The sequence below is a fragment of the Falco biarmicus genome, chromosome 19 (genome assembly GCF_023638135.1).
Source record: "Falco biarmicus isolate bFalBia1 chromosome 19, bFalBia1.pri, whole genome shotgun sequence".
Classification (NCBI taxonomy): domain Eukaryota; kingdom Metazoa; phylum Chordata; class Aves; order Falconiformes; family Falconidae; genus Falco; species Falco biarmicus.
In genome coordinates this window covers 1,336,490-1,364,107 of record NC_079306.1, presented here as the reverse complement: position 1 = coordinate 1,364,107, position 27,618 = coordinate 1,336,490, and the positions used below count along the sequence as shown (strand labels likewise).

Below are 27,618 nucleotides of genomic sequence, written 5' to 3'. Positions count from 1 at the left end.
CGCGGGGCCTCCCTGGCTCCAGGCCCCCCCTCAAAGGCCAAACCCCGCCAGGGGCTGCCCGCGGCCCCGCTGTACCCCCAGGGCCGCCTCCCCGAGGGGCTGCACCCGCCGAGCCCCCCCCCGGAGCCCCCCCCGGCCCCGGCCCCGCCGCTCCCGCTCCCGCCCCGCCGAGGGCCCCGGGCCGCGGCCCCCGCAAGATGGAGGCGGCGGCACCGCGGGCCCCCCGCCCCCGCCGCCAGCGGGGAGCTGGCCCCGCCCCGCCGCCGCGCCCAGCCAATGGGAGCCGCGGGCCGCCGGGTGACGCGCGGCGGGCGGCAGCCAATGGAGAGCTTCGCGCCGGGTACGCGGCGCGGGGATTGGCCGGGGGGCGGGGCCTGAGCGGCACGGCGTGGGGCGCTCGGGGCCGCGCTGCGCCTCCTCCAGAATCCCGGTTCGAGTCCCGGCTCCGGCTCATGCGTGCGCTGAGTTGCGCGGGGCTCAGCCGGCAGCGGGGGGTGGGGGACGGGGGGTGCTTTTCTCCTTCCCAGCGCTGCAGGGGGGATGGAAGGAATGACGCCGGCCCAGTGCCATCCTCGCAGCCGCTCCCCTGAAAACTGGTGGCATGGGAAGCCACAGCAGCGCAGCGACATCCCCCTCCCTCCCAATTCCCTCCCCTCCGCCGGAAAAAAGTGGAAAGGAAAAGAAAAAAGAAAAATACTGTTTATTTCACACCACTACATCAAGTGCATCAGTCTGCCGTGTCCTCAGCGGGACCTGGCGCCCCCTCCCCGTCCCCCCGAACCTCCCCCCCTCCAGCTGTCACCTCTCCCCACCGCTCCCCGGGCGAGAAGGGGGCGAGAGATGGAGCCCCCCAACCCACCTGGCCCCCGGGCTCGGGGTGGGGGGAGGCAGGGAAGGGGTGCTGCCTCTGTTACGGGGGTTGCCCCCCCGAAAACCCTCAACCAAACCCTGGTGAAGTCCCCAGCCACCACCCGTGGTGATGTCCCCGTGGCTGGGGTGGGGGTCACACCGAGAAGCCCACTGTGAGGCAGGGGACCGCCGAAATCAAACGGGGGGTGGGGGTGAAATTAAACCGGGGCTCACCCCTAGCGAGCCACGACGCTACCTCAGAAACACGGGAAAACGGCCAAAAAATGAAAATCACCTTTTTCTGGGGAAGGGGATGACATTGGGGGGGCAGGAGAGGCGGCGCGTGCAGGCAGGGGGTCCGTCACCACGCACGTTACAGGCAGGAGGCATGAGGCAGGCCTGACATCCGACGCGAACACGCTTAGGTCATGTGTGATGTGGAGGAAAGGGGGACGGACACACGGACACACCTTACGGGCACGGTGGGGTGGTGGAGACCCCAGCCCCCGCCGTGGGGCTGGGGGACCAAGTCGGTGGCAAAAGTGCTGATGGCAGGAGGTCGGGGTGGGCAATGGCGGCGGGGGGGGGGGGGGGGGGGGGGGATGACCCCGTCCCCCTCCCCAGTTTAGGGGATCTGAAAGACGTTGAGTTTACTGGTGTTTTTGAGGGTCTGCCGGCGGTTGCAGAACCAGACGCGGACGACTTCGCGGTCGTAGTTGAGCTCCTTGGCGATCTCGGTGATCTCCTGGCCGGTGGGCAAGGCGTTCTTCTCGAAGTAGGCGTTGAGCGCCTCGATGGCCTGGGGGGTGAAGGACGTGCGGCGCTTCCGCTTCTTGGAGGGTTCCCCCCCCACGAATTCCATCAGGTTTTGCTGCCCCTCTTGGTTACGGAGCTCAGCTTCGCTCAGCCACTTCTCCAGCACCGGCTTCAGCTTCTGGGCGCTCTTGGGGGTGATGTCCAGCTTCTCGAACCTGCAGCGGACACGGTGAAATCCGCAGGGATGCGGCCAGGATGGGGGCACACCGCGGGGGGACACGCTGGGACGGGGCTGGGGGCACCGACGGGACCATGGCAGGGAGCGATGATGTGTGGGGCTTTGGGGGCAGCGATGCCGCCCACCCTCCTTTTCTCCCATCTTCTTCCCTTCCTCTAGTTCTCCTGTTCTCCATTTTGCTTCCTTTTCTCCGTATTTCATTTCCCCCCCTTTCCCTAATTTTTCTTTTGTCTAATTTTCCTCTTTTCCTCCCATTTTCCTCCTTCTCCCCAACCTCCTCCCTTTCCTCTTCTCTTCCAATTTTCCTCCTTCTCCCCAACCTCCTCCCTTTCTCCCATTTTCCTTTCTCTCCTTTTCCTCTTTTCTCCCAATTTTCCTCCTCCCCAACCTCCTGTTTCCTCCAGCTTCCCTCCCTTTCTCCATTTCTCTGCTTCTCCTCCTTTCTCTCAATTTCCCTCCTTCTCCCCAACCTCCTCCCTTTCCTCCCATTTTCCTCCCCTTCTCCAATTCTCCTTTCTCTCCTTTTCCTCCTTTCACCTGATTTCCCTCCTTCTCCCCAAACTCCCTTTCCTCCCATTTTCCTCCCCTTCTCCAATTCTCCTTTCTCTCCTTTTCCTCCTTTCGCCTGATTTCCCTCCTTCTCCCCAATCTCCTCCCTTTCCTCTTTTCCTCTTTCCTCCCATTTTTTCCTCCTCCCCACCCTCCAACTTCGCTCCCCTTCTCCAGTTCTCCTTTCCCTCCTTTTCCTCCTTTCTCCCAATTTTCCTCCTTCTCCCCGATGTCCTCCCTTTCCCCCCATTTTCCTCCCCTTCTCCAATTCTCCTTTCTCTCCTTTTCCTCCTTTCGCCTGATTTCCCTCCTTCTCCCCAATCTCCTCCCTTTCCTCCCAGTTTCCTCCCTTTCTCCAGTCCTCCTCTTTCTCCTTTTCCTCTTCTCTTCCAATTTCCCTCCTTCTCCCCAACCTCCTCCCTTTCCTCCCATTTTCCTTTCTCTCCTTTTCCTCTTTTCTCCCAATTTTCCTCCTCCCCACCCTCCAACTTTGCTCCCCTTCTCCAGTTCTTTCTCTCCTTTTCCTCCTTTCTCCCAATTTTCCACTGTCTCCCCAATGTCCTCCCTTTCCTCCCATTTTCCTCTCCTTCTCCAATTCTCCCTTCTCTCCTTTTCCCCAATTTTCCTCCTTCTCCCCAACCTCCTCCCTTTCCTCCCATTTTCCTTTCTCTCCTTTTCCTCTTTTCTCCCAATTTTCCTCCTCCCCACCCTCCAACTTCCCTCCCTTTCTCCATTTCTCCTTTCTCTCCTTTTCCTCCTTTCTCCCCACCTTCACTCCCTTCCTCCGCTTCTGCTCCTCTCCCCAGTCCCTCCGCAGGACGCGGCCGCCCCGGCCCCCCCCCGGCCCCCCGTACCTGCAGATGGCCGACTGGCTGTAGGCAGGTCCCTCGGTGGCCGTCAGCGCCTGCCCCACCTGCGTCTGCGTCAGGCCGAGGGACAAGCGACGGATCTTGAAGTTCTTGGCGAACTCCCGGATCTCCTCCAGGTTAATCCCGTCCTCCTCCGTGCTGCTGTTGGGAGCCGGGGGCTCTGCCGGTGGAGGGATGCGGGGGCTGCCGTGAAATGGCCACGGAGCCCCCCCCCGCCCCACCCCCCCTAACAAGCATCTCCTTCGTTAGGCTCCATAACGAAGGCTGGGGGCCAGCGCTCACCCCCATGGATGCAGAGTCTGGCTGTGTGTTCCCCATTCCCAGGGGATCCCAGTCCCTGGGACCCCCCAGTATCCCCAGCAACCTCTCGCCATCCCAGGGGATCCCAGTCCCCGGGACCCCCCAGTATCCCCAGCAACCTCTCCCTATCCCAGGGGATCCCAGTCCCCGGGACCCCCCAGTATCCCCAGCAACCTCTCCCTATCCCAGGGGATCCCAGTCCCTGGGATCCCCCCAGTATCCCCCACTGTGACTCACTGGAGACCAGCTGGCTGACGGTGGGGGTCTCGGAGCAGGTGATGGGGACGGGCGCGGAGGAAGCCTTCGCCGCCGGGGCAGGGTTTGCCATCACCACGGCCGGCTGGGACAGTGCCGGGGCCGGCTGGATGGGCTGGACCTGGGGCAGAAGGGAGGGTCAGCACCCCCAGAGTGGGGGTCCCCTCCTCCGGCGCCACGGCCGGGCTGCTCCCTGCCCACCGGCTCCCGCAGGAGACCACCGTGCAGCTTCTGCTGACAGGGCAGGCGAGACAGGCTGGGACCGGGGGGGGGGGGATGACGCTGGAAGCCACCCAGCTCCACGCTGGGAACGGGGCTGTGACAATTCTGTACTGGGTTTGGGGCGTCCCACCACTCCGGGTTGGGGGTGACCAGCACCTCTGCTCACGCCAAGGTGAGCCGTGGTCACGTCCCATCCCGGCTGGGACACTGGTGGGCACAAAGTGCAGGATGCCCCATGGGGCAGCACCGTGGGGCACGAGAGGCCACATCCCAAAGATGCTCACGGGCTCCCAAAGCAACGTGGTTGGTCCCCAGAGCCACTTGTCTGCGTCCCAAAGGTGCTCACGTCCTCCCAAAGTGACATGGTTGGGTCCCAGAGCAACACAGCCGGGTCCCAAAGACACCCTTGTGCTTCCAGAGCAGCGTCCAGGTCCCAGGAATGCTCATGTCCCCCCAACACAACGTTGACCAGGTCCCAAAGACGCTCACATGCTTTGAGAGCAATGTGGCCACATCCCAAAGTGACACGGTTGGGTTCCAAACCACACTGCCAGGCCCCAGAGATGCTCATGTGCTCCCAAAGCCATGCGGCTGGGTCCCAGAGATGCTCACAGCCTCCCAAACTGATGTGGCCGGGTCCCAAAGCCACTCACATGTTCCCAAAGCCACAAAAGCTGCTCATGTCCCCCCAAAGTGACGTGGCCGGGTCCCAAAGATGCTCACGTGTTCCCAAACCCATGTGGCCAGGTCCCAGAGATGCTCACAGCCTCCCAAACTGATGTGGCCGGGTCCCAAAGCCACTCACGTGTTCCCAAAGCCACAAAAGCTGCTCATGTCCCCCCAAAGTGACGTGGCCGGGTCCCAAAGATGCTCATGTCCCCCCAGAGTGACGTGGCCAGGTCCCAAAGATGCTCATGTCCCCCCAGAGTGACATGGCCAGGTCCCAAAGATGCTCACGTCCCCCCAGAGTGACGTGGCCAGGTCCCAAAGATGCTCACGTGTTCCCAAACCCATGTGGCCAGGTCCCAGAGATGCTCATGTCCTCCCAAACTGATGTGGCTGGGTGCCAAAGCCACTCACATGCTCCCAAAGTGACGTGGGCAGGTCCCAAAGATGCTCACGTCCCCCCAGAGTGACATGGCCGGGTCCCAAAGATGCTCACGTGTTCCCAAAGCCACGTGGCCAGCTCCCAAAGATGCTCACGTCCCCCCAGAGTGACGTGGCCAGGTCCCAAAGATGCTCATGTCCCCCCAGAGTGACGTGGCCAGGTCCCAAAGATGCTCACATGTTCCCAAACCCATGTGGCCAGGTCCCAAAGCCACATGGCCAGGTCCCAGAGATGCTCATGTCCCCCCAGAGTGATGTGGCCGGGTCCCAAAGATGCTCACGTCCCCCCAGAGTGACATGGCCAGGTCCCAAAGATGCTCATGTCCCCCCAGAGTGACATGGCCGGGTCCCAAAGATGCTCACATGCTCCCAAACCCATGTGGCCAGGTCCCAAAGCCACGTGGCCAGGTCCCAGAGATGCTCATGTCCTCCCAAACTGATGTGGCTGGGTGCCAAAGCCACTCACATGCTCCCAAAGTGACGTGGGCAGGTCCCAAAGATGCTCATGTCCCCCCAGAGTGACATGGCCAGGTCCCAAAGATGCTCACGTCCCCCCAGAGTGACGTGGCCAGGTCCCAAAGATGCTCACATCCCCCCAGAGTGACGTGGCCAGGTCCCAAAGATGCTCATGTCCCCCCAGAGTGACGTGGCCAGGTCCCAGAGATGCTCACGTCCCCCCAGAGTGACATGGCCAGGTCCCAAAGATGCTCACGTCCCCCCAGAGTGACGTGGCCAGGTCCCAAAGCCGTTCAGCGCTCCCCGAGCCACTCAGCCAGGGATGCCGCCAGCCCTGCAGCCATGTGGCCACCGGCCCCGTGCCCATCGCTCACCTCGTTCTTGGGGGGGGGCTCGGGGGTGCCGGTTTTCTTGCTGGTGGCCGCCTGGATGGCACTGCCGGCCAGCGTGGCGATGACCTGGCCCTGGGCATTGAGCAGCAGCTGCGGCGTCACCGTCTGCACCTGCAGGTTCTGGGCCGGCAGCGTGGCCGGGGCAGGGCTGGCCGCCACGCCGGGGGGGCTCACCACCCACGGCAGGGTCCCGATCACCTGGGAAGGGAGGACAGCCAGGGCTGGGGGGGGTGCACCCTGCGAACCCCCTTCCCCAGGGTGGGGGGCACACCGGCGGAGTCCCTCAGGAGAAACAGCCCCGCGGGGGCAGCCAGCGGGGGGCTGGGAAGGGCAGGTGTGTCCCCCCCTGCGGTACCTGGCCCTGGGCGTTGGTCAGGATCTGGCCCGTGATGCCCTGCATGCCGGAGATGGTGTTTGCGATCACGGGGGCGGCTGCCAAGGAGCCGAGGAGCTGCGTTTGCCCCCCCAGCGAAGCAGCGCCGATCTGCAGAGAACCGAAAGCCGGGGCTCAGAGACGCGGGTGGCACCCCGGGCCACCGCGCCCCCCCCCGCGCGCGGCCGGCCACCCCCTTCCCCGCGGCAGGGTGACCCCTGCCTCGCCGCCGCGGTGGGATCCGGTGCCTCGAGGTCCTTCTATCCGTTAAATCCGTCCTTTAGATTTTGCCTAAAGCAAAGCCGCCGGCTCGCTGGCTCGTCGCGGATGGGGAAACTGAGGCCAGGATCTTGCACCGTCCCCCGGCAGACGACGGCTGAAGCAGGGTGCGCCATCCCCGCGGATGCACGACTCCTCGCGGCTCCCTGTGGCCACGAAAGCCACCAAAAGAGGGGGAGCAGGTGCCAAACTCCACACCGCGGGCTGCCAGGCTCCTTACTATGCCAGGGTTAAAGGCAAATCCGGCAGGTTGGACGGTGATCTGGGTCTGCGTCTCTACCGCCTTGGCCACGGGCGGCGCGGGCGCTGCGGGGGGCTGTGGCAGGATGGGGGGCTGGCCGGGCACGGCGGGGAAGACAGCGGGGGGCTGGAGGGGGGGCCGGGGCTGGACCGCAGCCTGCAGCGGCTGGGCAGGCGGCACCGGCGCTTGGATGGTGGTGTTCAGTACGGCGGCGGCTGCGGAGCGAAGAGACGGAGAGAGCGTGAGCTGGGGGGAGGACGAGGGCGCCGGGGTGACCCTGAGCTCGGTGTCCCCCCCACCTTCCCGAAGGTGCTTCACCTCCCTGCGCTTGTGTCACCACAGTGAAAGCCCCCCCCCAGCTCCGTGCGCCAGGAGAGCCGAGCCCCTCCGCTACAGCAGGACTCATCCTGCCCAGCTGGGGTGCTGCGCCCACCCGCAGAGGGTAAGGGGCGCCTCCGGGGTCCCGCCATCGCCCCATCTGCCAATTACTCCTGGGACGGGCCCCTCCCCTCTCAAGAGACGATCCCCTCTGTCAGGGACCCCCGGCATCGCAGGGGGCACCCAGCCCACAGGTCCCCCCCCTTCCTTGCAGAACCTCAGCCCCCGCAACGAGGTGCCGCACCCGGAGCCCCAAATCTGTCCTGGACCTCACACCCCAGCCCTGCGCGCTGCCTTCCTCCCCGTCACCATCCTCCCCCTGCCCTCCCCTTCCTCCCCAGGCTCCTGGCACCTTCCGTGCTGGGGGAGCCGCCAGCAAATCCCCGGAATCCAACCCCACTGCGGTGTCCTCTGGAGCTGGGGGGGTGGGGAGTGGGGGGGATGGATTAAGGAGGCTGCAAAGCAGAAGGGGGCCGGTTACCTTGCAAATTGGCTATAGGTGGTTTGAAAATTCCCCCTGTAGGAGAAGCAGCCGTCAATCCGGGAAGGGCAGCGACCGTTGCTGTAGGAAATGTCCACACAGCCAGCCCCTGCTGACCTGCCACTTGACCTGCAATACTGATGGGGATAAGAAGAGGTTGAGTAACTGTCCCTGCTGGAACCATTACTCCTGTCACAACTGTTGCTAAGTTTTCCTGAGTCAAGACCTGCAAAAGTAAACAAGATTTAAAAAAGAACAAAAATCAACGCCACTGCAGACAGCATCAGCGGGGCATAAGTCTTTGTTAAAGGGGTGCGCAGACCCAGCGGCCGGGCGGCCCGGGGGTCCCTCCCATCTCAGCAGCTGGGTTCCCAGCTCGGCGGAGCCCCCTCTCCGTGGGGAGACGGGGCGGGGGGATCCCCCCCTTCCTCACAATCCACCCGACGCGTCTCTGGCAGCACCTCGGCGGCGCAAGGCCCCGTGGCGAGGGCGCCAAGCAGAGGGAAACCACCGCGGTTCGGGGTGCAGCTCCTGCACCCCATGCCGCGAGCGGCCGCCTCTGCCCTCAGGGGTCACCTACAGCCAGCGGACGCCTCCCCGGGGGTCCCCACCTTGTCCCCCGTGTCCCCCCCTGCCCCGCCAACCCCAGCCCTCTCCCCCCCTCGCCCGTCCCGCTCCGCCGCTGTGGGTAGTTACCTGCGGGGTGGCTTGCACGGCCAGCGGGGCCAGGGGCTGCGGCTGCTGGCTCGTGGCGTGGCTGAAGGAGCCCCCGGAGGGGACGGTGCTGGGGGACGCTCCGGCCGCCGGTTTGGCTTTGCCTGGGGAAGGGCAGAGGAGACGCGTTGGAGAGATGCTGCCGGCTGAGCCAGAGCAGCTGGGAAAGGACAGGGCTGGGGGGGGCACCCAGGAAACCAACACCCTCCCACAGGTGGGAGCTGCAGCCCCATGGAGCTGGCGTGAAACCCAGCGTGGGGCACCCTCACCCAGTGTGGGGCATCGTCACCCAGCCTGACGCATCGCCACCCTTCGTGGGGCACCCTCGCCCAGCCTGGGGCACCCTCGCCCAGTGTGGGGCACCCACACCCAGCCTGGGGCACCCTCACCCTTCATGGGGCATCGTCACCCAGCGTGGGGCACCCTCAACCAGCGTGGGACACCCTCGCCCAGCCTGGGGCACCCTCAACCAGCGTGGGGCACCCTCGCCCAGCCTGGGGCACCCTCGCCCAGTGTGGGGCACCCACACCCAGCCTGGGGCACCCTCACCCTTCATGGGGCATCGTCACCCAGCGTGGGGCACCCTCGCCCAGCCTGGGGCACCCTCGCCCAGCCTGGGGCACCCTCGGGAGCAGCGCTCCACGTCCCCCAGGGCAGGGGGGCTGCCCAGGTTAGGGGATGCAGAAGAAGGGCGCTGGGGGGCTTCCCATGGGACGGTTTGGGGAGGGGGCAAAGTGGGGGGAAGTTTGGGTGATTCGGGGAGGAGCGAGCGCGGCAGATAGTGGGGTTGAGGGGGCATATCGGGGTCTGCTGGGCTGCGTGTGCCTCTCGGGGGTGGCAGATCTGGCAGGAGGCACTTTCCTTCGCCAGCTGCCGGCTCCAAAATTAGCAGCAATTAAGGCGGTGTCAGCCCCTGAACTGCTCACCCGGGGTGGGGGAGCTGGAAAGGGAAGGGTCCCCGATCCCAGCGGCCAGCGCCCAGCACGGGGGGGCCGTGGGCTGAGCTGCTTCTGGCGTCCTTCAAGCCCCCACCCAAATTCACAGAATATATTCGTATTTCTTAGTTATCACGAACATTGGAGTAAGAGGAAACCTTCCTCCTAATCCATATTTATTACTTGCAAAAGACCTACTTGTTTTTTGAGCAACCTCCTGTATTTATTCTGCTCAACTTCTAATAATGGCAACCCTCAAGTATAAAATCCACTTAATCCTCTTCTATTTTTGTAAAAAGAAAAACACCCTTTTCCTGCCTTTTCCTTTGGCACTAAAAAACCCCTTTTACCAAATAAATACTTTTCTTAGCTAAGAGCCAGGCACTTCTTGGGTTTGGTTCCTTGCCCAGAAATAACTACAGGTCTGCAAAATTTAAAAAAGCCTTTTAAAAAAAAAAAAAAAAAAAAAATTCCTACCAAACCCAAGCCCAGATAACACCCAGCACTTCCCAAATTGCAAAGACCGTGCCACAGGGCGGCGATGCTGCCAGGCCCGATGGGTTTGGCATAAAAGCCGAGCTTTTGGTCCCCTCCAGTCTGATCAGGGGGATCAGAGCATCCCCCCGCGCCGAGGGGTGCTCGCCACCTCCTCTTACCAACCGGCCTCAAACAAGCTGCAGTCCCGCCTGTTTGGTTTGGGGTTTTTTTTGGGCAAAAAGCCGGGGATCTGGTGAGATACAGCATGGAGGTGACACCCAGAACAAAGTCCCGTTAATAAATAAAGCCCAAGAGTGGCAGGAGAGGGGACACGGGCGTGGGCAGGCGGATTCAGGATGGACCCGCAGGATTGGGGTGCCGGGCAAAAAGCAGCGAGGAATAGAGTGGGATCTACCCAGAAGTTGATTTCCAGAGCTGTAGGAAGGGAGGCACCGGCTCAGCACCCCGGGGCCCCCCGGGGCAAGGGGGAGAGGAGCCCCAAGCCCCAGCTGCATGTGGGAAGCCGAGCCCCCCAGCACCACCACGTCCCCTAAGCACGTGTGTGAGGGCTGCCCTCGCTGCAGGACGCTTTTCCCACCAGCTCCCAGAGAAGGAACTGGTTTTGCTGGCTCCTAAACCCACCGCGGCACGGGGCTGCTCCGGCGCTCTGCCTGCACCCATGGGCGCAGCTTGGTCCTGCTGGCTCCAACCCAACTCCGGAGCCAAACTTTGCCCGCAAGGATGGACGGAGCAGGAGCAGCCCAGGGAACGAAGGAGCCCCGGGGAAGGAAGGGGTCTTACCGGCCGCCTCCCCGCTGCAGGAGCTCTGGGTGCTGGGTGGGATGTCCTCTCTGCCCGGGGGGCCGGTCTCCCCCGGTGAGCCCCGTGCTACCTCCCCCGGTGGCATCTCCAAGGCTTTCCGGTCCTCCTCGGCCGGCAGCGGGGCGTCCACGCCGACCTCCAGCACTCGGATGGTTTCGTGGCTGGACATGACAATAACCTGCAAACGCGCCCCAAAACGTCCCGTCAGCTGCGGGTCCCCCAGCCCCCAGCGGTGCCCCCCACCCGCAACCCAGGAGCTCCCCCAGCCCCACGGCTTAGGGCGACCCTTCAGACCAAGCAGAGCCCACCCCGTCCCCTCCAGGAGGGATGGATGGGGGTCTCGCAGCCCCCCCAGCGCCTCGCTGCTTTAGTTAATCAGCAGCTTGTGGGCTCTGCTACGCTACCCCCACCACGGGCATCGGGGACGGCGTCTTCAGCAGGTAAAACGTGGCTGCGGCACCCCCAGCGGAGCCGGCACCCCGTTATCGGCAGCACTGGAGCCAGCACCGACGTACAGCCCCATGGGTCTGACCCGGGGCCAGGCGACCCCCCGCGACCCCCCCCAGCGCCCCATATCAGGGTGATGGGGGGAGCGATGGGCAGAGGCACGCGCGCCTCCTCCCGCTGCCCCGTGCCAAACCGCGAGCGAAGCGCCCTGGCAGGCAGTGGGACGGGGACCTTGCGCCCCCTTTTCATCATCAAAAACCCCCAAAATGGGGCAGCCGAGCTCCCAGAGATGGGGCTGAACATCTGCGTGGCCATGCGTGGGGGCAAACGCCGGGGGGAGGGGGGGGTCGTGGGGCAGGAACGAGATGGTTTTTCACCCCATGCCGGGGCACGGAGCCAGGCTCCAAACGCCAGCTGCCCACCCGGTGGCCCCCCGGGCTGTGGGGTGCGAAGGGGCGCGGGGGGGCCGGGGTCGGCAGTGCCTGTACCTGCTCGTTGACGGTCAGCAAGGCCTCCTGGGGCTGCACCGCTTCCGTGTCCATGGCGTCCCGGCAAAGGTGGGAGTGGGCTCAGAGCTTCCACATGCTGCCAGGGGGGATAAGGGAGGGTCCGTCACCAACCCAAGCCAGCAGCTCCGGGGTCACACGCTGGCTCGACTCGGGGTGCAGAGGACACCTGGTCTGTCCCACCACCTCCCTACTCCTCCCTGGCTCTACCAGCCGGCTCTCCCGCTCCGTGCCGGCCCCGGGTGCGATTCGGGGCAGCGCTGGGCTTGCTAACGCCCACCCCCCCTGCGCCCTGGGGATGCAGCTCCTCCCGGGGGGGGCTCGGGTACCTCCCATCACCTCCTGGCAAAGAGCTCACGGACACGGGGCAGCGTAACGTGTTGGATCAGCATCAAATATAGAAGCAGCGGAGCAAGGGAAGGGTCATTGCAAGGGCTGAGACCTTCCCCCTCCTCTCTCCTTTTGGGAGACGAGGATGCCGCTCCTACAGCCAGCTTTAAAAAAACCTAAAATCCAGGCAGGGACCACGTGTAACCGCCCGTGCCTCCTCTCTGCGCCCTGAGCAGGTCCTCAAAGGCTCCCCGCGACCCCCCCGTGCCCCTGAGCTGCCTGTGAGAAGCACGAGAGTCAATTTGCTCCTTCCTGAGGGGACCCCACTTCTGGGGGTACTTCGTTAAGCTGGAAAACGAGCAGTTCACGGAGGGAAGGGGCTTGGCCCACCTGTTGGAAGGCGACTCTTCCTCTTCCAACGCCCTTCGTTAACTCATTTGGTCACGTATTGTCCCCTCGCTACCTTGCAGCAGCGTAATTGCCTTTATAAGAGGCTTATGAATTTTTTATTAGGAACGTCTCAGGGATGCATTTAACCAGCCAGCCTGGATGACATTCAAAATTACTCAATGCAAGTGCGAAGGTGTCCTTGTTTGTGCCACTGCCGGGGAGCCTGGAGGCACGCCGACGCCACTAGGTGCAGCCAGACCCCAGCTCTCCCAGCCCGAGGGGTGCCAAAACCCCCGGCAGCATCGGCTCCCCTACAGCTCGGCTGCCCCCCACCCCCTGCCCTGGGCCTGATCCTGTCTCTGCCCCCCGAGGGACGCTGGCATCACATGGACCAGCCCGCTCAGCCCCCGGCAAGCTCTGCTAATCCGAGCGTGTTAAACAGAGCCGGGGCAGAGCCTCCCCAGGCTTGTGCCTCATCCAAAAGGGAATTTCAGCCCCAAATTCGCCTTAGCGTAGCTCATCCTTCGGTTTTTACATCTGCCAGGGAATCTGCAGTGCAGGCATCCCCTGCCGCTCTGCTCCACGGTGATACATCGGCCCGTCACGTCAGCCCGGGAGGCACTTCCAGGATCCAGGAAACATCCCCTGGCACCGTCTGATGAGCCCTTTATCGTTTCTCTGCATTTCAGAAGCCACAGGCTCCTGCTGAGGCCACCGAGCGTATCCTGAGCCAGAGCTGGCATTTGTATGCAATTAGTAAACATAGTTATTAGGATCCTGTTGATCCAAAGGGGCCTAAATTGAATTAAGAGCCAAATTCTCATTTGAAACTCAACAGGGGCTGAGCATCTGATTCCCTGAGGCTGCCTTTTGTACACACCGCTCGTTATTTATTATCTGCGGTGCAGCGACACTTTGGGGTCCCAGCAGCGACGGGCTGTTCCCTTTGCCAGCCGCTTGTCCCAGCTCTCCCCCGTCCCGGGCTCTGCCAGGCTCAGCCCAGGGATTCACGCAGGACACGAACCAGCGAGGGCTTTTAGAGCAGCCAGCGACTGGTTTCCAGTAGCCGCTGCGAATTTTTAAACCTGGCCTTAGCTTCAGAGCAGGCAAACACCTTGGGATGCCGGTGCACAGTTTAATTAACAATTTATTCTAGTGCAACAGAGACCAGAGCAAGGGACAAGCGAGTGGCTTACACTGGCAGCTGGCGTTATTAAAAGTTAATGAGCTCTCCAGCAGCCAGAGCCTGGCAAACGGCGAGGAAGCCGGAGCAAGGGATCTCTGTGCTGCCTGCAAGGGGCAAAAGCAGCAAACCAGGGGTGCGAAGTGTCCCGCTGCAAGAAGAGCGAGCAAGGGAAGCGAGACGCTCCAGAGGAGCCTCGTGAACTTCTCCGGAGAGCAGCTGGCAATGGGGAGGGTCTCTGGGGGCACAGCGGGGGCTCTGACCCTGCGTCCTGCTGAATTCACCCCATGGGGAACGATCCCGCTGCTCCAGGTAGTTGCTATGTGCCACTTTATCTTCCCTCGGCATCGCCAGACCACGCTGGCGCGGCGGATCCTGGCACAGCAGAGCAGCCCCTGGGGGCTCTGCGAACGAGCATCCTCCCCCCAGTGTTTCACAGCAGCTTTTTCCTGCACCTGGAAGAGGTGGGAAAGCTTCCTGCTCTCATCCCACCACCTCCCTGCCGGCCCAGGACCCCCCCCCGGCTCCCCCCTACACCTGTCACGTAGGGATCTTCGTCGGAGCGGGCAGCCGAGCCCCAAGTGGGATCCCACCGTGGGATGCACCGGCATCCCAAGGTGTTTGCCTGCTCTGAAGCTAAGGCCAGGTTTAAAAATTCGCAGCGGCTACTGGAAACCAGTCGCTGGCTGCTCTAAAAGCCCTCGCTGGTTCGTGTCCTGTGTGAATCCCTGGGCTGAGCCTGGCAGAGCCCGGGACGGGGGAGGGCTGGGACAAGCGGCTGGCAAAGGGAACAGCCCGTCGCTGCTGGGACCCCAAAGTGTCGCTGCACCGCAGATAATAAATAACGAGCGGTGTGTACAAAAGGCAGCCTCAGGGAATCCCAAAGCGGGATCCCAAAGTGGCAGGCGAGGGCAGAGTGCCCACAGCTGGACGGGGAGGGATGGCCGAGGGCCCGATCCTGCACAGACACATCCAACACCACCCACGCAGGCACAGGAGAGCGGAGCGGGCGCTGAAATCCCGTGGGATCGCAGAGGCTGCAGTGGGGAGAGGGGGCAGCTACTCACTCACGGTTTGCTCCGGGGTGAAAGGACGCTCCTGGCAGGAGACGGGGCTGGCTGCTGCGTCCTGCTCCTCGGGGCCGGCCGCGGGGATGCACCGCTCCGGGTTTAGGCTGCAGGGAAAGAAAACCGGGAGCTGCCTCGGTGCCGAGCTCTGCCTGCTCCCACGCTCCCCGCAAGCCACGAGGAGCCACGCCAGCCCTGGGCGAGAGGGGACAACCCCAAGGCATCACCAGCCTCGCAGCCGGGTTCTCCTCCCTCCTCATCACAGCCAAAAGGCAGAGGAGCATTGGGAAAAGTTGGGAAAAGTTGGGAAAAGTTGGGAAAAGTTGGGAAAAGTTGGGAAAAGTTGGGAAAAGTTGGGAAAAGTTGGGAAAAGTTGGGAAAAGGTGACCCCAGCCCCATCAGCGAGCTGCCCCCAAAGCCCACCGTACCCAAACGTCAACGCACGGGGCAGCTCTTCTCGGAGCCCCCGAGTTTGGTGACCGAAGGAGCCGCTGCCACCACCCGACCTCGCCGTTATCCGTCCCCATCTGTAAAGAGCCTCTCGCAGAACCGCGGATTCATCCCGGAGCGGCGAGGGGCTGAAGGGGGCACGACCCCCCCGCTCCCCCCACTGCATTTATCTCCCTGTAGATCCATTCAGGCTTGTCCCAGGGGGAAGATAGAAAAGAAATTTTTTTTGGCAATTTTTTTTCTTCTTGGTGCCGTGCAAAGAGACCAATTAATGCGCTAGACGATTAAACAGACATTTCATAATGTCAGGCTCGATTCAGTTTGGTGGCGTGCTATGGATTTCCGAGTGGGCTGCTTCTCCCGTAGCAGACGTTCGGCAGGTCGGCAGTACCATTTCATTTCATTTCTTCACACTTTTTTTTTTTTTTTTTTTTTTTTTTTTGCAATTAATGGGACAAATAATTTGTCCAGATGGTGGTGTGAAGTGCACACAGCAAGAAGACAGCCATTTCGCAACAGATGGCAGCAAGGAAATGAAATGCACAAAATAATAATAATATTTAAAAGGAGAAAAAAAAAAAAAAAAGAAGATGATGGGGATAAAGGGAAGGATAATTTAAGATGCTCCGAGTCTCACTGTGAATATAATTGCCGTGTTAATTACAAGTGTTGATGAGTCAGAGATGTAGCCACTTGGATCCCAAGTGGGTGGAAATCGAAGTTTGAACAAACTTGCCACAGGTGAGAAACGCTACGAGGTTAATTAAACCCACTCTGCACAGAAGACATTTTGGACAGGGCTACAGCTCGCTAATTACTCGCCGTCATTATCCTGGATTAACTCCTTTGGATGGACACCCCGATCCCAGGCTGAGGAGTTTAACGGCGCCAGAAGTGGACACCAGCTTCAGGTAGATGAGCCTTGAGAGCTGGCGCGAAGACACCGGTCCCTGCCCCGTGGTGGCTTTGCACACTCACATGTGCACGGTCCCTGCCCTGCGGTGGCTTTGCACGCTCACGTGTGCACGGTCCCTGCCCCGCGGTGGCTTTGCACGCTCACGTGTGCACGGTCCCTGCCCCGCGGTGGCTTTGCACGCTCACGTGTGCACGGTCCCTGCCCCGCGGTGGCTTTGCACGCTCACATGTGCACGGTCCCTGCCCTGCGGTGGCTTTGCACGCTCACATGTGCACGGTCCCTGCCCCGCGGTGGCTTTGCACGCTCACATGTGCACGGTCCCTGCCCCGCGGTGGCTTTGCACGCTCACATGTGCACGGTCCCTGCCCCGCGGTGGCTTTGCACGCTCACATGTGCATGGTCCCTGCCCCGCGGTGGCTTTGCACGCTGGCACGGTGCACGGTCCCTGCCCCGTGGTGGCTTTGCATGCTCACATGTGCATGGTCCCCGCCTCGCGGTGACTTTGCACGTTCGCACGGTGCACGGTCCCTGCCTGTCACAGTCCCCTCAGTGGACTCACGATGGTTTGTTAACTATGATCTCAAAGCGCAAAAGTCAAGGCGACCACGCCAAGGGGTTATGCTTCAATCAAGCAGCACCATGTATTGTTCGCCCATAAAGCGGCGTGCGATAGGTAGAAAGACAGAAAGTGAAGAAAAGATAAAGTCAAAAGAAAAGAGGATTATAGCTACCACCACGGGTCCAAGGCGTCCCTACAGTCCCAGGTCCAGGCAGCGTCCCGCCGGTCCTTCCGATCGTTGTGATCCTTGGTGGGGAAGATCTCCAAAGTCGGGTTTCTAAGGAGCCATCCTTTATACCAAGGAACACGCCTTGCTCCTCCTCTGGCCCATGGACTGTTGCCAGTCTCCACCTTCTCCAGCCAGGTTACCAGCGTGTCCAAAGAAGAGTGCCCGAGGCGTGGTTTGCCTTAGAGACGGGTGGCTTCAGACCAGGAGGTGTGGGCTTGTATTATAATGAAGAAAGTTCACCTGAAGTTTATGTTTTCTGGTTCGTTGTTATGACCACGGTTGTGATCCATCTTCTGGACAACGGTTACGCGGCCTTATTGTAATCGTTCCTTCCAGCCCCAGGTTGCTGGGTACTCCTCGTACCGTGCAGCTCTCCTTCCCAGGGTCTTTGTGTCTGGGTGTCCATGAGGACCACGGTCCATCTCCAAGTCGCTGTTGGCAATGTTGAGACAATACTGTTCTCTTTGGACCGACTCTTACACGGCCCCGCGGTGGCTTTGCACGCTCGCACGGTGCACGGTCCCTGCCCCGCGGTGGCTTTGCACACTCACATGTGCACGGTCCCTGCCCCGCGGTGGCTTTGCACACTCACATGTGCACGGTCCCTGCCCCACAGTGGCTTTGCACACTCACATGTGCACGGTCCCTGCCCCACAGTGGCTTTGCACGCTCTCACGGTGCAGGCAGGAGCACGGACACCCCCGGCACAGCCTCCCCCATGCACAGGAGGCAGCTCCAAGTCCCAGTCCCTGGAAATGCAGCGTTACGGTAACGACGCAGCCCCAAACATCCCTTGCCGCCGTCTTGCCAGCTCACATGGTTTTTTTTTCACCACAAAGATCCTGGCTCAAAACACTGCTGCCAGCGGGAGTTCTCGTTCAAAGTGTATTTCCAGGTGTCACAGTGGTAGAGACCTGGACCCCAGCGGTCTGCACCATTTTTTTCCCTCCTCACAAATCAGTTTTCCTCTTAAAACGCCTCCTTACCCTTCTAAACGTTATCACTTTTTAAGATTTTACTGTGTTTAGCGATGGGGAAACTGAGGCAGGGGATGAGACGTGACACCTCTCTGCCAGCAGGTCTCAAAACCCTCTGTCCCCAACAGAGACCCGTGTCCCCGGGCGAGCATCCCTGCACCCACGCTCACCTGCTGTGCGCCAGGAGGAAAAAGAAAACCAGGAATTTTCTTCTGGCAGGACAGAAGCCGAACTGGCCAGCCTTGACCTCCAAATCAAAACCTTTCCGCCAAGCAGCAAAACGATGTACATCTAATTTCTACTCCATTTCTCCTCCATTCTTTTGGCCCTGCACCAAACCCCCAGCATGGTACCAGGGCAGGGCTTCGGGTCCGGGCACGGGATGCCGACAGGGATGCAGAGCCTTGCTGAGCGCCGCCTCGCAGCCAGCTGTAAAATTCCTGAAGATCGGGGCTGTAAAGGAAAGCTGGCAGCATCCGCACCCGCAGGACAGTGAAATCTTTTTTAAGACAGGTTGGTTTTGTTTTTTTTTTTTCCAATGGGAGGCTTTTTGGAGGAGACATGGCAGCTCCCCAGCGTTCCTCATCCACTGTTGTGTCAAATTCATGCCTGGAAAACCCCGTGCCAGGGCTGGGGCAGCCAAATCCCAAAGGAGAGTCTGGGAAAACTCATCTACTGGCCCAACACACCTTCCAACACCAGCGAAGAGGCAGAGCCAGGGCCGCCCGGGGCGACCATAAAGCTCATCAAGCAAACCGAGGGGCTACATCGAGCCCAGATGCGTGGCCCTGGGGAGCCTGCCAGGGAAGGAGCCGGCTTGGGAATCTGCATCGGTGGAGAAAATGGGGCTGCTGCCACGTAGCAGGTGCTTCCCAGCCTGGATTATCCCGCTGGAGAGACGTAAATGACACAGGAGCAGGAGATGGAGAGGCTGGTGGCATCCCTGTGGCCCCAGCCTGCGTAAAGCTGCCAGGGATGAGCCTGGGTGCAGGCACAGCCCCTCCAGCACCCTGATCCCAGCAGAAATAACTGGGGAACTTCTAATCGCTCCATCAGAGCATCTGCTGCCCGGGCAAGGGAGAGGAAATACCCGGCGGAGGGTCCCAAAACCTGCTTGAAAAAAGGGGGAAAACCCCAAACCAGTTGACCAGGCTTTCCTGCCAGTTCGGTGGTTTAACTCCATTATCTGCACAGTCCTCTCTGTGCCATTAAAGAGAAACATTTTTCTCCCGGCCACGGTTTTCTCATGAGTGGGAAGACGCCCGGGAGAGCAGCGTGCTGCGTCCCGCTCTGCTCCCGCTGGGCTGCGCGGCCTCCATTGAATCCCTTCATCTTCATTATGGTTTTGGGGGGCAAAAGCTTTATCCCGAATCAAACCGTGCCCAGCCAGGGGTGATGGGGTCCCCCTCTCCGCTGCCTGCCACGCAAACCCCGGCGGGGCTCATCCTGCCGCTGCTGTGCCGTGCCCTGCACCCGGAGCAGCCGGATCAGCTTACGGTGACTTCCCAGGAATCCGCTCCTTTCTGCCGGAGAGATGGGAAAGTATTTCTGTTCCCACTCCACCAGACAAGAGGAGATGATGGGATTAAGTTCACCTCCCAAGGTCATGCCAGAGGAACGTGGCAAAACCAGGAGCAGATTTTGGATCTCCCAAGCGGGTGCGCTCGGAGCTCCCATCTGTCTCCCCCAAAACAGCGCCCGGCGCATCGATCCCTGTCCTGCCAGCACCCCGGGACTGGATGCCACCTCGAGGGCCCAGGACATCTTGGAGGGACATCACGGTCAGTTTGGGGGGGCACTGGCCCCCCCCAGTAAGCCTCCGGTGACATGAAAAGCAACTGGGGGGACACAGGGGGACCCCTTCAGCGGCTTTTAAAGCAGAGCTGGTCGGCTGAAGACGATGCCTGACCCTGAGATGGTCGCGGCTGCAGGTGCCGGGGACAGGTCTAAGCAGGGGGGGCAGCCCCTCTCCTCCCCCCCACCGTGGGGATGGAGCGAACACACCCGCAGGGTGGTCGCGATGCACTGTACCCCGCTCCGTCCCCCCCATCCCCTGTGCTGCCGGGGCTCTGCAGCCCGCCGGCAGGGTCCCCCCCACCCCAAAATGCAAACCCAGGGGCTCAGGGTGGCCGTGGGGGCTGTCCCCGGGGCAGTGCCCCCCCCCTGCAGGGCTGCACAGCCCCCCTAGCCCCTTCCAGCACCCCGGTGCCCTGCCCCACACTGTGCTGGAGCACCCCAAAATGCCCTGGTACCCCCCCCAGTCCTACTCTCCACCCACCCCTCAGCTGCAGCAGCTGCCCCCGCCCCCCCCCCCCGGGCTCTGCTCACCCCCTGGGCACCCAAACCCCTGCCGGGCACCTGCCCCCCTGGCCCCCGCACCCCAAGGGCATGGCCACTGCCCCCTCCTCCACCCCGGGGGTCCCTCTGCCCTCCCCCGGCAGGACCCCACCACTCTCCTCCTCTCCTGCCCCCCCAGCACTGCTCATCCCCAGCCCTGTTGCTCCTCTCCTGCACCCCAACAGCCATCTCCCACAGCCCCAAATTTCTCCTGCCCTCCCCCCCCCCCCCCCCAGCTCTCCCCAGGGCAGCCCCCCACCCCCTTTCCCTGCCCCGGGGCTCACCAGCCCCCTCCTCCCCCTTTTCCACTCACTTCCAGCCCCGGGGTCCCCCCAGGGACCCCACCTCGCCTAGCTCTCCCTTGGCACCCCCTAATCCTACCTACCCCCCCCCCCCCATATTCCGGTGCCCCCCAATCACACCTTCACCGCCCCCGCTTTGCATCCCCACTCTTAGCGTGCAGGGTCCCCAGTTCCCCCTAATTCCCACCCCCTCTCCAAACCCCACTACCCCCCCTAAATCCCGATGCCCCCCACAATCCCGATTCCCCCCAAATCTGCTTTTATCACCCCCCCCCAACGCTGCACCCCGCTCTCCGCCGTTTTCCCCCCTCCGCGCCAGTTCCCCCCCCATCACTCTTTATCATAAATATATAAATTATGCTAATTACTGCATTGCATATTCACCGCGCGGGCCCGCCGCCCCCCGCCCGGCCCCGGCCCCGCTCCGGCCCCGCACTCACCGCGCCGCCGGGGCTGGGCGCTCGCCGGGGGTGGGGGGTGGGGGGGCGGGGGTCGCGCTGCTCCGCGCCGCTCCGCGCCTTCCCTCTGCCGGAGAATAATTAAAAATTCATCTCACAGCGGCGGCGGCGGCGGCACAAAGGGGAGGGAGGCGATGGGGGGGGGGGGGGGGGGGGGGGGGCGGGAGGCGGGGAGCGGCGGCGGGACCCCCGGTGCCCGGGGAAAGGGGGGGTGGGGGGATTTTTTTTTTGAGGGGTGGGTGGGGGGTGGGTTTTCGCCGTGGGGCTGGGGTGGGGGGGGTTGTATTTTTGCTCCTCCGGGGGGATTTTTTAGCTGCTGCGTCATGAACATAATTTATGCGCAGGCCTTTGCCGCATCCGCGGGGCTGCCGCGCTGCACGCGGCCGCCGGGGGCGCACGGACCCCCCCGGCCCCGGAGACCCCCCCCCGGCCCCTAGAGCTGAGCCCCCAGCCCCCCGAACCAGGGGCACCCAGACCCCAAAGCCAGCACCCCCGCCCCGCCCCCCCCTTCAGCCCCGAGACCCCCCAGCCCCCCGAATCGGAGACACCCAGACCCCGAAGCCAGAGCCCCCACCCCGCCCCCCCCTTCAGCACTGAGACCCCAAAGCCTGAGAACACCCAGACCCCAAAGCCAGACACGCCCCCACCCCAAAAGCTGAGCCCTCAGCCCCCCAAACTAGGCACACTCCACCCCCCAAAGCCAGAGCCCCCACCCCGACCCCCTCCAGCCCTGAGACCCCAAATCCTGAGACCCCCCAGCCCCCCGAATCAGAGACACCCAGACCCCAAAGCCAAACACACACACCCAGCCCCAAAGACACCCCCCCCCCCGGGCCCAAAAGCTGAGCCCCCAGCCCCCTGAACTAGGCACACCCAGACCCCGAAGCCAGAGACACCCCCCCGACCCCCCCCTCCAGCCCTGAACCCTAAAACCTGAGAACCCCCAGCCCCCTGAACCAGACATCCAGACCCCAAAGCCAGACCCCCTGCCCTGACACACCTCCAGCCCTGAGACCCCAAAACCTGAGAACCCCCAGCCCCCCGAATCAGACGCCCCCCCTCCAGCCTCCCAAGCCAAGTTCCTCCAGCCTCCGGCACACAAACCAGAGCCCCCTCCAGCCCCAAGACCCCCAAATCTGAGTTCCCCAGCTCCAGGATCCCCAAATTAGACCCCCCTGCAGCCCCTAGCCCACAGCCCCCCCAGACCCTGAAACCAGAGCCACCTCCAGCCCCAAGACCCCCAAAGTCAAAGCTCCCCAGACCCCCAAAACCAGGGCGCCCTCCAGACCCCCAAAATCGGAGCTCTCAGCCCAAAGGTCCTGCAACCAGACTTCCCTCAAGCCCCCAGACCCAAAACCAAAGTGCCCTCCAGCCCTGAGACCCGCAGTCAGAGCTCCACTGCCTGTGACTCCCCCAAACCAGACCTGCCCCCCCCCCCAGCTCAGAGCTTCCCCAAAGTCCCCAAAACAAGAGCACCCCAAGCCTGAAGTTCCCCCAGACTCACTTCAGCCCAGACCCCCCTCAAACTGGAGGCGCACCCAGCCTGAAGCCCCCTATAACAGGAGCACCCCCCAACCTGGAGACCTCCCAGCCCAGGGCATCTCCAATCCAGAGCGCTCCCAAACCCAGAACCCCCCCCCCAAACTGGAAGCCCCCGCCCCAAACTGGGAGCTGAAATCCCAGAGATCCTCAAATCCCATCCTGCACACCCAGAAACTCCCAAAAGCCAAACACTGGAGCCAAACCCCTTCCAAAAGCCAGAGCCCCCCGCCCCCCATCCCAAACCTCCACAGGACTCTGGTCCCCCAAAACCCAGACGCACCCCGTCCCAGACCCCGAAGTGCCGAGGACCCCTGAAACCCCCAGCCTTCCCCCTCCAACGTCTCCAAACCCCCAGCCCTGTTAAATACCTGACTTTCCTAAAACCCGAAGCCCCCCCCCAGCCCCATTCCCAGCAGCAGCCCCCTAGCTTTGGGGTCACCCTTTGCAGACCCCAAGCAGCTGTGCCCCCAGTTTGCCGCAGTAGGTGCTGGGGGGAGCCCCTGGCTCTGCACCCCACAAGATCACCCCTGGAGAAGCCTTCCTGACCCCAGCTCCGAGCCGGCTCATCAAAACCCTAATACAGCATTTCATCATCATAAATTAATACATTAATCATCACATTAACGTGAACCACCCCGGGGCAGCACAAAGGATTCAATTTGTTCCCCTTCACCCCCCTCCCCGTTATCCACTTTCCTCCGGGGCTGCAGCTTAAGACAGAGCCCCGGTGCCCAACCCGCTACCTGCCCGGGCTGGGGGCTTTCCTGAAGTGCTCAAACCATCCCCAAAACCATCCCAAAACCCATCCCGAGTCTTTAACGCGGGAGCTGGAGGCAGGGGCCTGGGCGGGAGCAGCGCCCGGGGAAGCCACAGTAATAATTCAAGACGCTCCATCTTCCCGGCATAGCATTAGCTCCAGATCCAGCCTCCCAGCATAATATGCAGGAGGCTGAGCTCCGCACGCCAGCCGGCATCCCAGTCCCGCACCGGGGTCTCATCCGAGCCTGGGGGGCTGCACGGCCCTGGGGTGAGTGGAGCCACAGGCTCCTGCCCTCCTTCGGGCTCAAATCTGGGGGGCCGTTGACCCCACGCCTCGAAAATTCGGTTTATTCTGCTCCCTCACCAGCACATCCAGGACCTCGGGACCCCCGCGGGGTGCCAAAAATGAGGCTGCACGTAGCTGCTGGCACCCACCTCGCCCCCAGCGGCGCCTTCCTGCAGGGATAACGGGGATAAACCGGGATAACGGCTGCCCACAACTCCGGCTGGCTCACCCACGGTGCAAAGTTTGAGCGTCAAGCTGGCAGGCGGCAGGGCTGCTCTAGTGGAGGGGGGGGCAAGCAAGAAACAGACCATAATAGTTCACGAGATGAGGATGGGATTTGCTTCTGGGTGTCTCCGAGAGGGGAGAACCTACCAGAGCCTCTCTGAACCCTGTCGGTAATTTTAATTTCCAGGAGCGATCACACAGACTTGTGCGAGAAATGCCGCTCATGAATCAGTCCCGGGGATCTGTCTGTCAGCTCGGAGGGACTTTTTTTTGTGGATTAGGCGAAGGAATGAGGAAATCAGCACCATAAAGGCAACTCAGGTGCAACTTTAACCTTGTCAATACGTAATTAAAAGGAGGAAGAAAACTATTTCTGTAATTGCAAAGCTCATTAGAAGCACAGGTGCAATTCTGCAGCTTTTCAGGCCAACTTACAGACCAATTATAGCTTGTTTGGAATCATTAAAAAGAAAGGAAGCGGAGCATATTATTATCTTGCATTCTGTGTCTTTTTACAATTTTAAAATTGTAACTTCCTTCTTATCTCCTGGCAGGAAAAAAAAAGAGAGCGGGGGGCGGGGGGGGCGGCAAGGACAAAAACTCTACCGTGACATCTCAGTTATTGGCACTTCTTAAAAACAAGCACGGCTTGATAAAGCCAAATTATTTTTACTTCTTTCCCATCCCTGTTAGCTGGAAAGAACTGCACCACCCATCTTTGTGGCAAAAGCTCATGGATTAATTGAAATCCTTGCCTCACAACACACCTCTTTCAGAGTTCATGATGAGATATTCACAACCTGCTCCCACAGCGCTCTTCCATCAGCCGTGAGTGAATATATACATTAGCAGGGATGTAACTGGCATCCCTGTGAAAAAAAAAAAAAAAACACAAACCCAAAACCCAACAAACCAACAATTAAGAAGTGCAAATACCACGTGAGGTTCTTCTAAATCCATCCCACGTCCTCTCCTGCCTGCACAGAAAGGTTTCTTGACTTAACGTCACTTAGACTAGCCTAGCCGCTGCGTCCCAACTTAATATGATAATATTCAGTGCCGATTAGCACCGACCGCCGCAGCCCGCGCTCTGATTCAACAGGAATTAAGCCAGTGCTTAACGCCTGGCAGGGGTTAACGCTGAGGCACGAATATTAACAAATATGCAGCCAGCGCTGACCACATTTTCATTAATAATCGAATTAGAGATGTTAAAGCATCTTTGCCCGAGTACAGCTGTTATTGGAGACTGCAGCGCAATTCTGCTGAGAGCCTGGTTTGCATATGCTGTACTGTGATTATGAATATTTAAATACTTCCATCTAGTTGAATTTCAGCCTCATTTACATACATTGGCATACTGGTTAATATAATGCATATGGGGAAAAGGGTGCACTGTGCATTTTAATTTTTCTTGAAGAGGAATTGATTTTATGAGTGCTGAAAAGCTTTTTTTTTTTTCTTCAGGAAAATAGCTTATTTGGAAGGGGAGGGGGATTTAATTAACTGTTTGACAGGAATAGCTGGCAAAACTAAAATGCTGACTGCAAGAATGTGTCCTTTGTTCCAGAGCTTGCTCTGCCGATGAGAACTCTTGGTAGGTGACCAAATTAATATTGCAGCTTTCTTGTCCACCGCTTCTTTTGCTGACTTGGCTGCTCTAATCACACGCAGCGACGGGTCAGAGGAGGGTTTGCACCTGACCCTGTGGTTCCTGGCACATCTGATTTGCTACAGAAAGGTTTCCAGCCCTGCAAGACATATATGCCACAAACCAGCTTATTCCAGCTGTTTCAAGAACTTAAATGGCTGAAAGTGCCCCAAAAAGCAAGCCAGGACTTTATTTTGGCTTCCATGCTGCAAAGCAACTCCGGTGGCTCACAAACTTCCCTGAACCTGAGCTTAAGTACGTGCTGTGTAAAGGCTGCACGGAGATTTAACACTGGTTTTGTTGGTGCTGCGATAGAACCAGCCTGGCTTTTCCCCTTTCAAGCTGCAAACAGGCTTTAAAATTTCTGTGGGATTTTTCAGGCCACTCTGTAGCACCGGGTGAAATCCCATTCTGGCAAAGCCAACGACGGAACTGCCTGTTTTGGTGGTGGGAGAAGGAAGGAGACTGTTTTCCCTAGGTGGAAGGTATCAATCCAGTCATTAACAACTGCTTACTCATTACTTTTATGCAATTGATTATAGCCCTACACCCACAGGGTGCTCACTGCCTCAAAGTGCCTCTCGATGGTGATTACTCACATGAGTAAAGTTTCACCAACACGTCCCTGCTTGCAAGACCAGCGCTATCAGCTGAATTTTTACCGCTACTTTATTTTTGCTACGTTAAGTAGCAAAGAATGGGTATAATCCTGGCCAGCTCCGCTTCTGGTCAGGGTTAAATAACTCCGTCTTGTATGAATAAGGACTTGCAGCGTGGGCCCTTCACTCACCCGAGAACGCAGGCTCTGCCGTTGACGCTTTTATCTGGTTTGTGTGTCACCGGGCTCTTTGCAGACTGTCCCCCTTTTGCCTTTCAGAAGCGCCCAGCGTGAGAAGCAAAGTCCGCTGGCGCCCAGCCAGGCGTCCAGAAACTGCCTCCACTTTTCCAGGTTCCATTTTGGGGGGCCGCAAGATGACACGTGAGCCGATTTTTCAGAGCTTTTGACGTTCACTGGAGGGTGGTTTTTTTTCAATCACGGGGTCCCAAGAGGCCCTTAAAGGAGGTAATCAGCAATAAAAATACAAATAAAAACAGTCCCAAGGGATTTGAAAGCAGGTGCCTTCTGGAGAGCCTGGCTCCACTGCATGAAACACTTTCTGCTCGCCTTTGCCGCCTCACAGAGCGTTTCCACTCTTCCTTTACAAGGAAGTTTTCTGTGTAACGATAACAGCAGAGTGGAAAAAGTGGGAAAAGGGCCGTTTGTTAGAACAAACCAGGGTCTGAAGCCAGGTGGTGTTGAACAGGCTTAACCCCGAGCAGTGCCGGCAAGCTCCAGGGCTTTGCAGGTTGGGGTTTGTGAAGAATCAGGGGTCACCGCCTCAGACACCACCTTCCCCCCCCCGGGAGGTGCATCCCCGCTTTTCTTACTGTCACCACACTTTACACCCTACCTCACTCCACATCTCTGTGGGCAGACTCCCACCCATCTTCTCTCCCACTTTAAAGGGTAAATATTTTTTTTTTAATGGTTCCTGTGCAGCAAGGTGAAGAACATTTTCTAGGCATGAATTATTGATGAAGCCCTCCCAGGCACACCAGCCAACGTGCATATTCATCAGGCAGCCGGTACATTATTCATGAGAAGTTCACTTAAATAGGGAAGAGAACAATGATACTGTTGATTGAGATGCCTGAAAATGAGCTTGAAAGAGTTGTACCCTCAAACTCTGGCCAAAATGCAGCCAGAAAGTTTATCAAAATCACATGCACAAAAAAAAAGGGGGGAGGGGGGTTTTACGTTGTAAGGGGGAACCTTTATTGTGCTCTTTTCAGTGCCATACATATACATTATTTTTTTTAAACATGACTTTACGGATAGAACCACCGGACTGCATCATACCTTTAGGCACAGCTCCGGACCTCCAACTGCACCTTCTGCCGGCAGATAGAGCTGCAGCGGGTGACACCTGCAACAGATTTTTATAACAGTATTTAAGGCCCCGTAACTCACCCCAAATTCATTTAAGACTGTCAGGAGAAGCCTCACGCTCCTCCTTGAACCCCACAATGTTTTTAAGCAGCTGTAGACACCCCAGCTTTGTTGAACAGGGCTGGTGTAAGAGTGGGGAGCACCTGCTCTTGCAAACACAGATTTGCCTAATATTTGTATAAATACGAGGCAAAAAAAGCACTTGAATCAAAGAGGAGGTTTTATTTCCCTCAATCTCTCCTGTGCTGCTGGATGAAGGGAAACTGGGGGTGGGGGGGTGGGAAGGGGGAGAACAACCCCGAGAAATGCAGGCACCTGCCA

The 27,618-nt window shown here is 60.0% G+C and overlaps 1 protein-coding gene and 2 long non-coding RNA genes across 4 annotated transcripts in view; 2 read left to right on the top strand and 1 right to left on the bottom strand.

Moving 5' to 3' along the window:
- Window positions 1-797: 797 nt before the first annotated feature.
- Window positions 798-27,618, bottom strand: part of POU6F1 (POU class 6 homeobox 1) — a 27,839-nt gene continuing 1,018 nt past the window's right edge. The window contains exons 2-17 of one of the 2 annotated variants that reach the window (XM_056321868.1): window positions 27,208-27,274; window positions 26,098-26,360; window positions 24,424-24,525; window positions 23,581-23,707; window positions 20,827-20,911; window positions 14,617-14,723; window positions 11,629-11,725; window positions 10,673-10,871; window positions 8,442-8,563; window positions 7,746-7,971; window positions 6,866-7,101; window positions 6,349-6,477; window positions 5,976-6,191; window positions 3,799-3,937; window positions 3,247-3,421; window positions 798-1,820 (exon numbers count right to left, since the gene is read on the bottom strand). In XM_056321868.1, the coding sequence (XP_056177843.1) occupies window positions 1,475-1,820; window positions 3,247-3,421; window positions 3,799-3,937; window positions 5,976-6,191; window positions 6,349-6,477; window positions 6,866-7,101; window positions 7,746-7,971; window positions 8,442-8,563; window positions 10,673-10,871; window positions 11,629-11,682 (1,842 nt within the window). In that variant the 5' untranslated portion in view covers window positions 11,683-11,725; window positions 14,617-14,723; window positions 20,827-20,911; ... (2 more) ...; window positions 26,098-26,360; window positions 27,208-27,274 and the 3' untranslated portion in view covers window positions 798-1,474. Of the gene's footprint in view, window positions 1,821-3,246; window positions 3,422-3,798; window positions 3,938-5,975; window positions 6,192-6,348; window positions 6,478-6,865; window positions 7,102-7,745; window positions 7,972-8,441; window positions 8,564-10,672; window positions 10,872-11,628; window positions 11,726-14,616; window positions 14,724-15,044; window positions 19,696-20,826; window positions 20,912-23,580; window positions 23,708-24,423; window positions 24,526-26,097; window positions 26,361-27,207; window positions 27,275-27,618 lie in introns of those variants that run through there. The other variant, XM_056321869.1, reaches the window with a different exon arrangement.
- Window positions 3,901-5,897, top strand: LOC130141169 (uncharacterized). Its single transcript, XR_008818996.1, has 3 exons — window positions 3,901-5,019; window positions 5,143-5,183; window positions 5,225-5,897. It is a non-coding gene; the product is annotated as an uncharacterized LOC130141169 (long non-coding RNA).
- Window positions 6,755-7,917, top strand: LOC130141170 (uncharacterized). The gene is made up of 3 exons (XR_008818997.1): window positions 6,755-6,894; window positions 7,229-7,328; window positions 7,788-7,917. It is a non-coding gene; the product is annotated as an uncharacterized LOC130141170 (long non-coding RNA).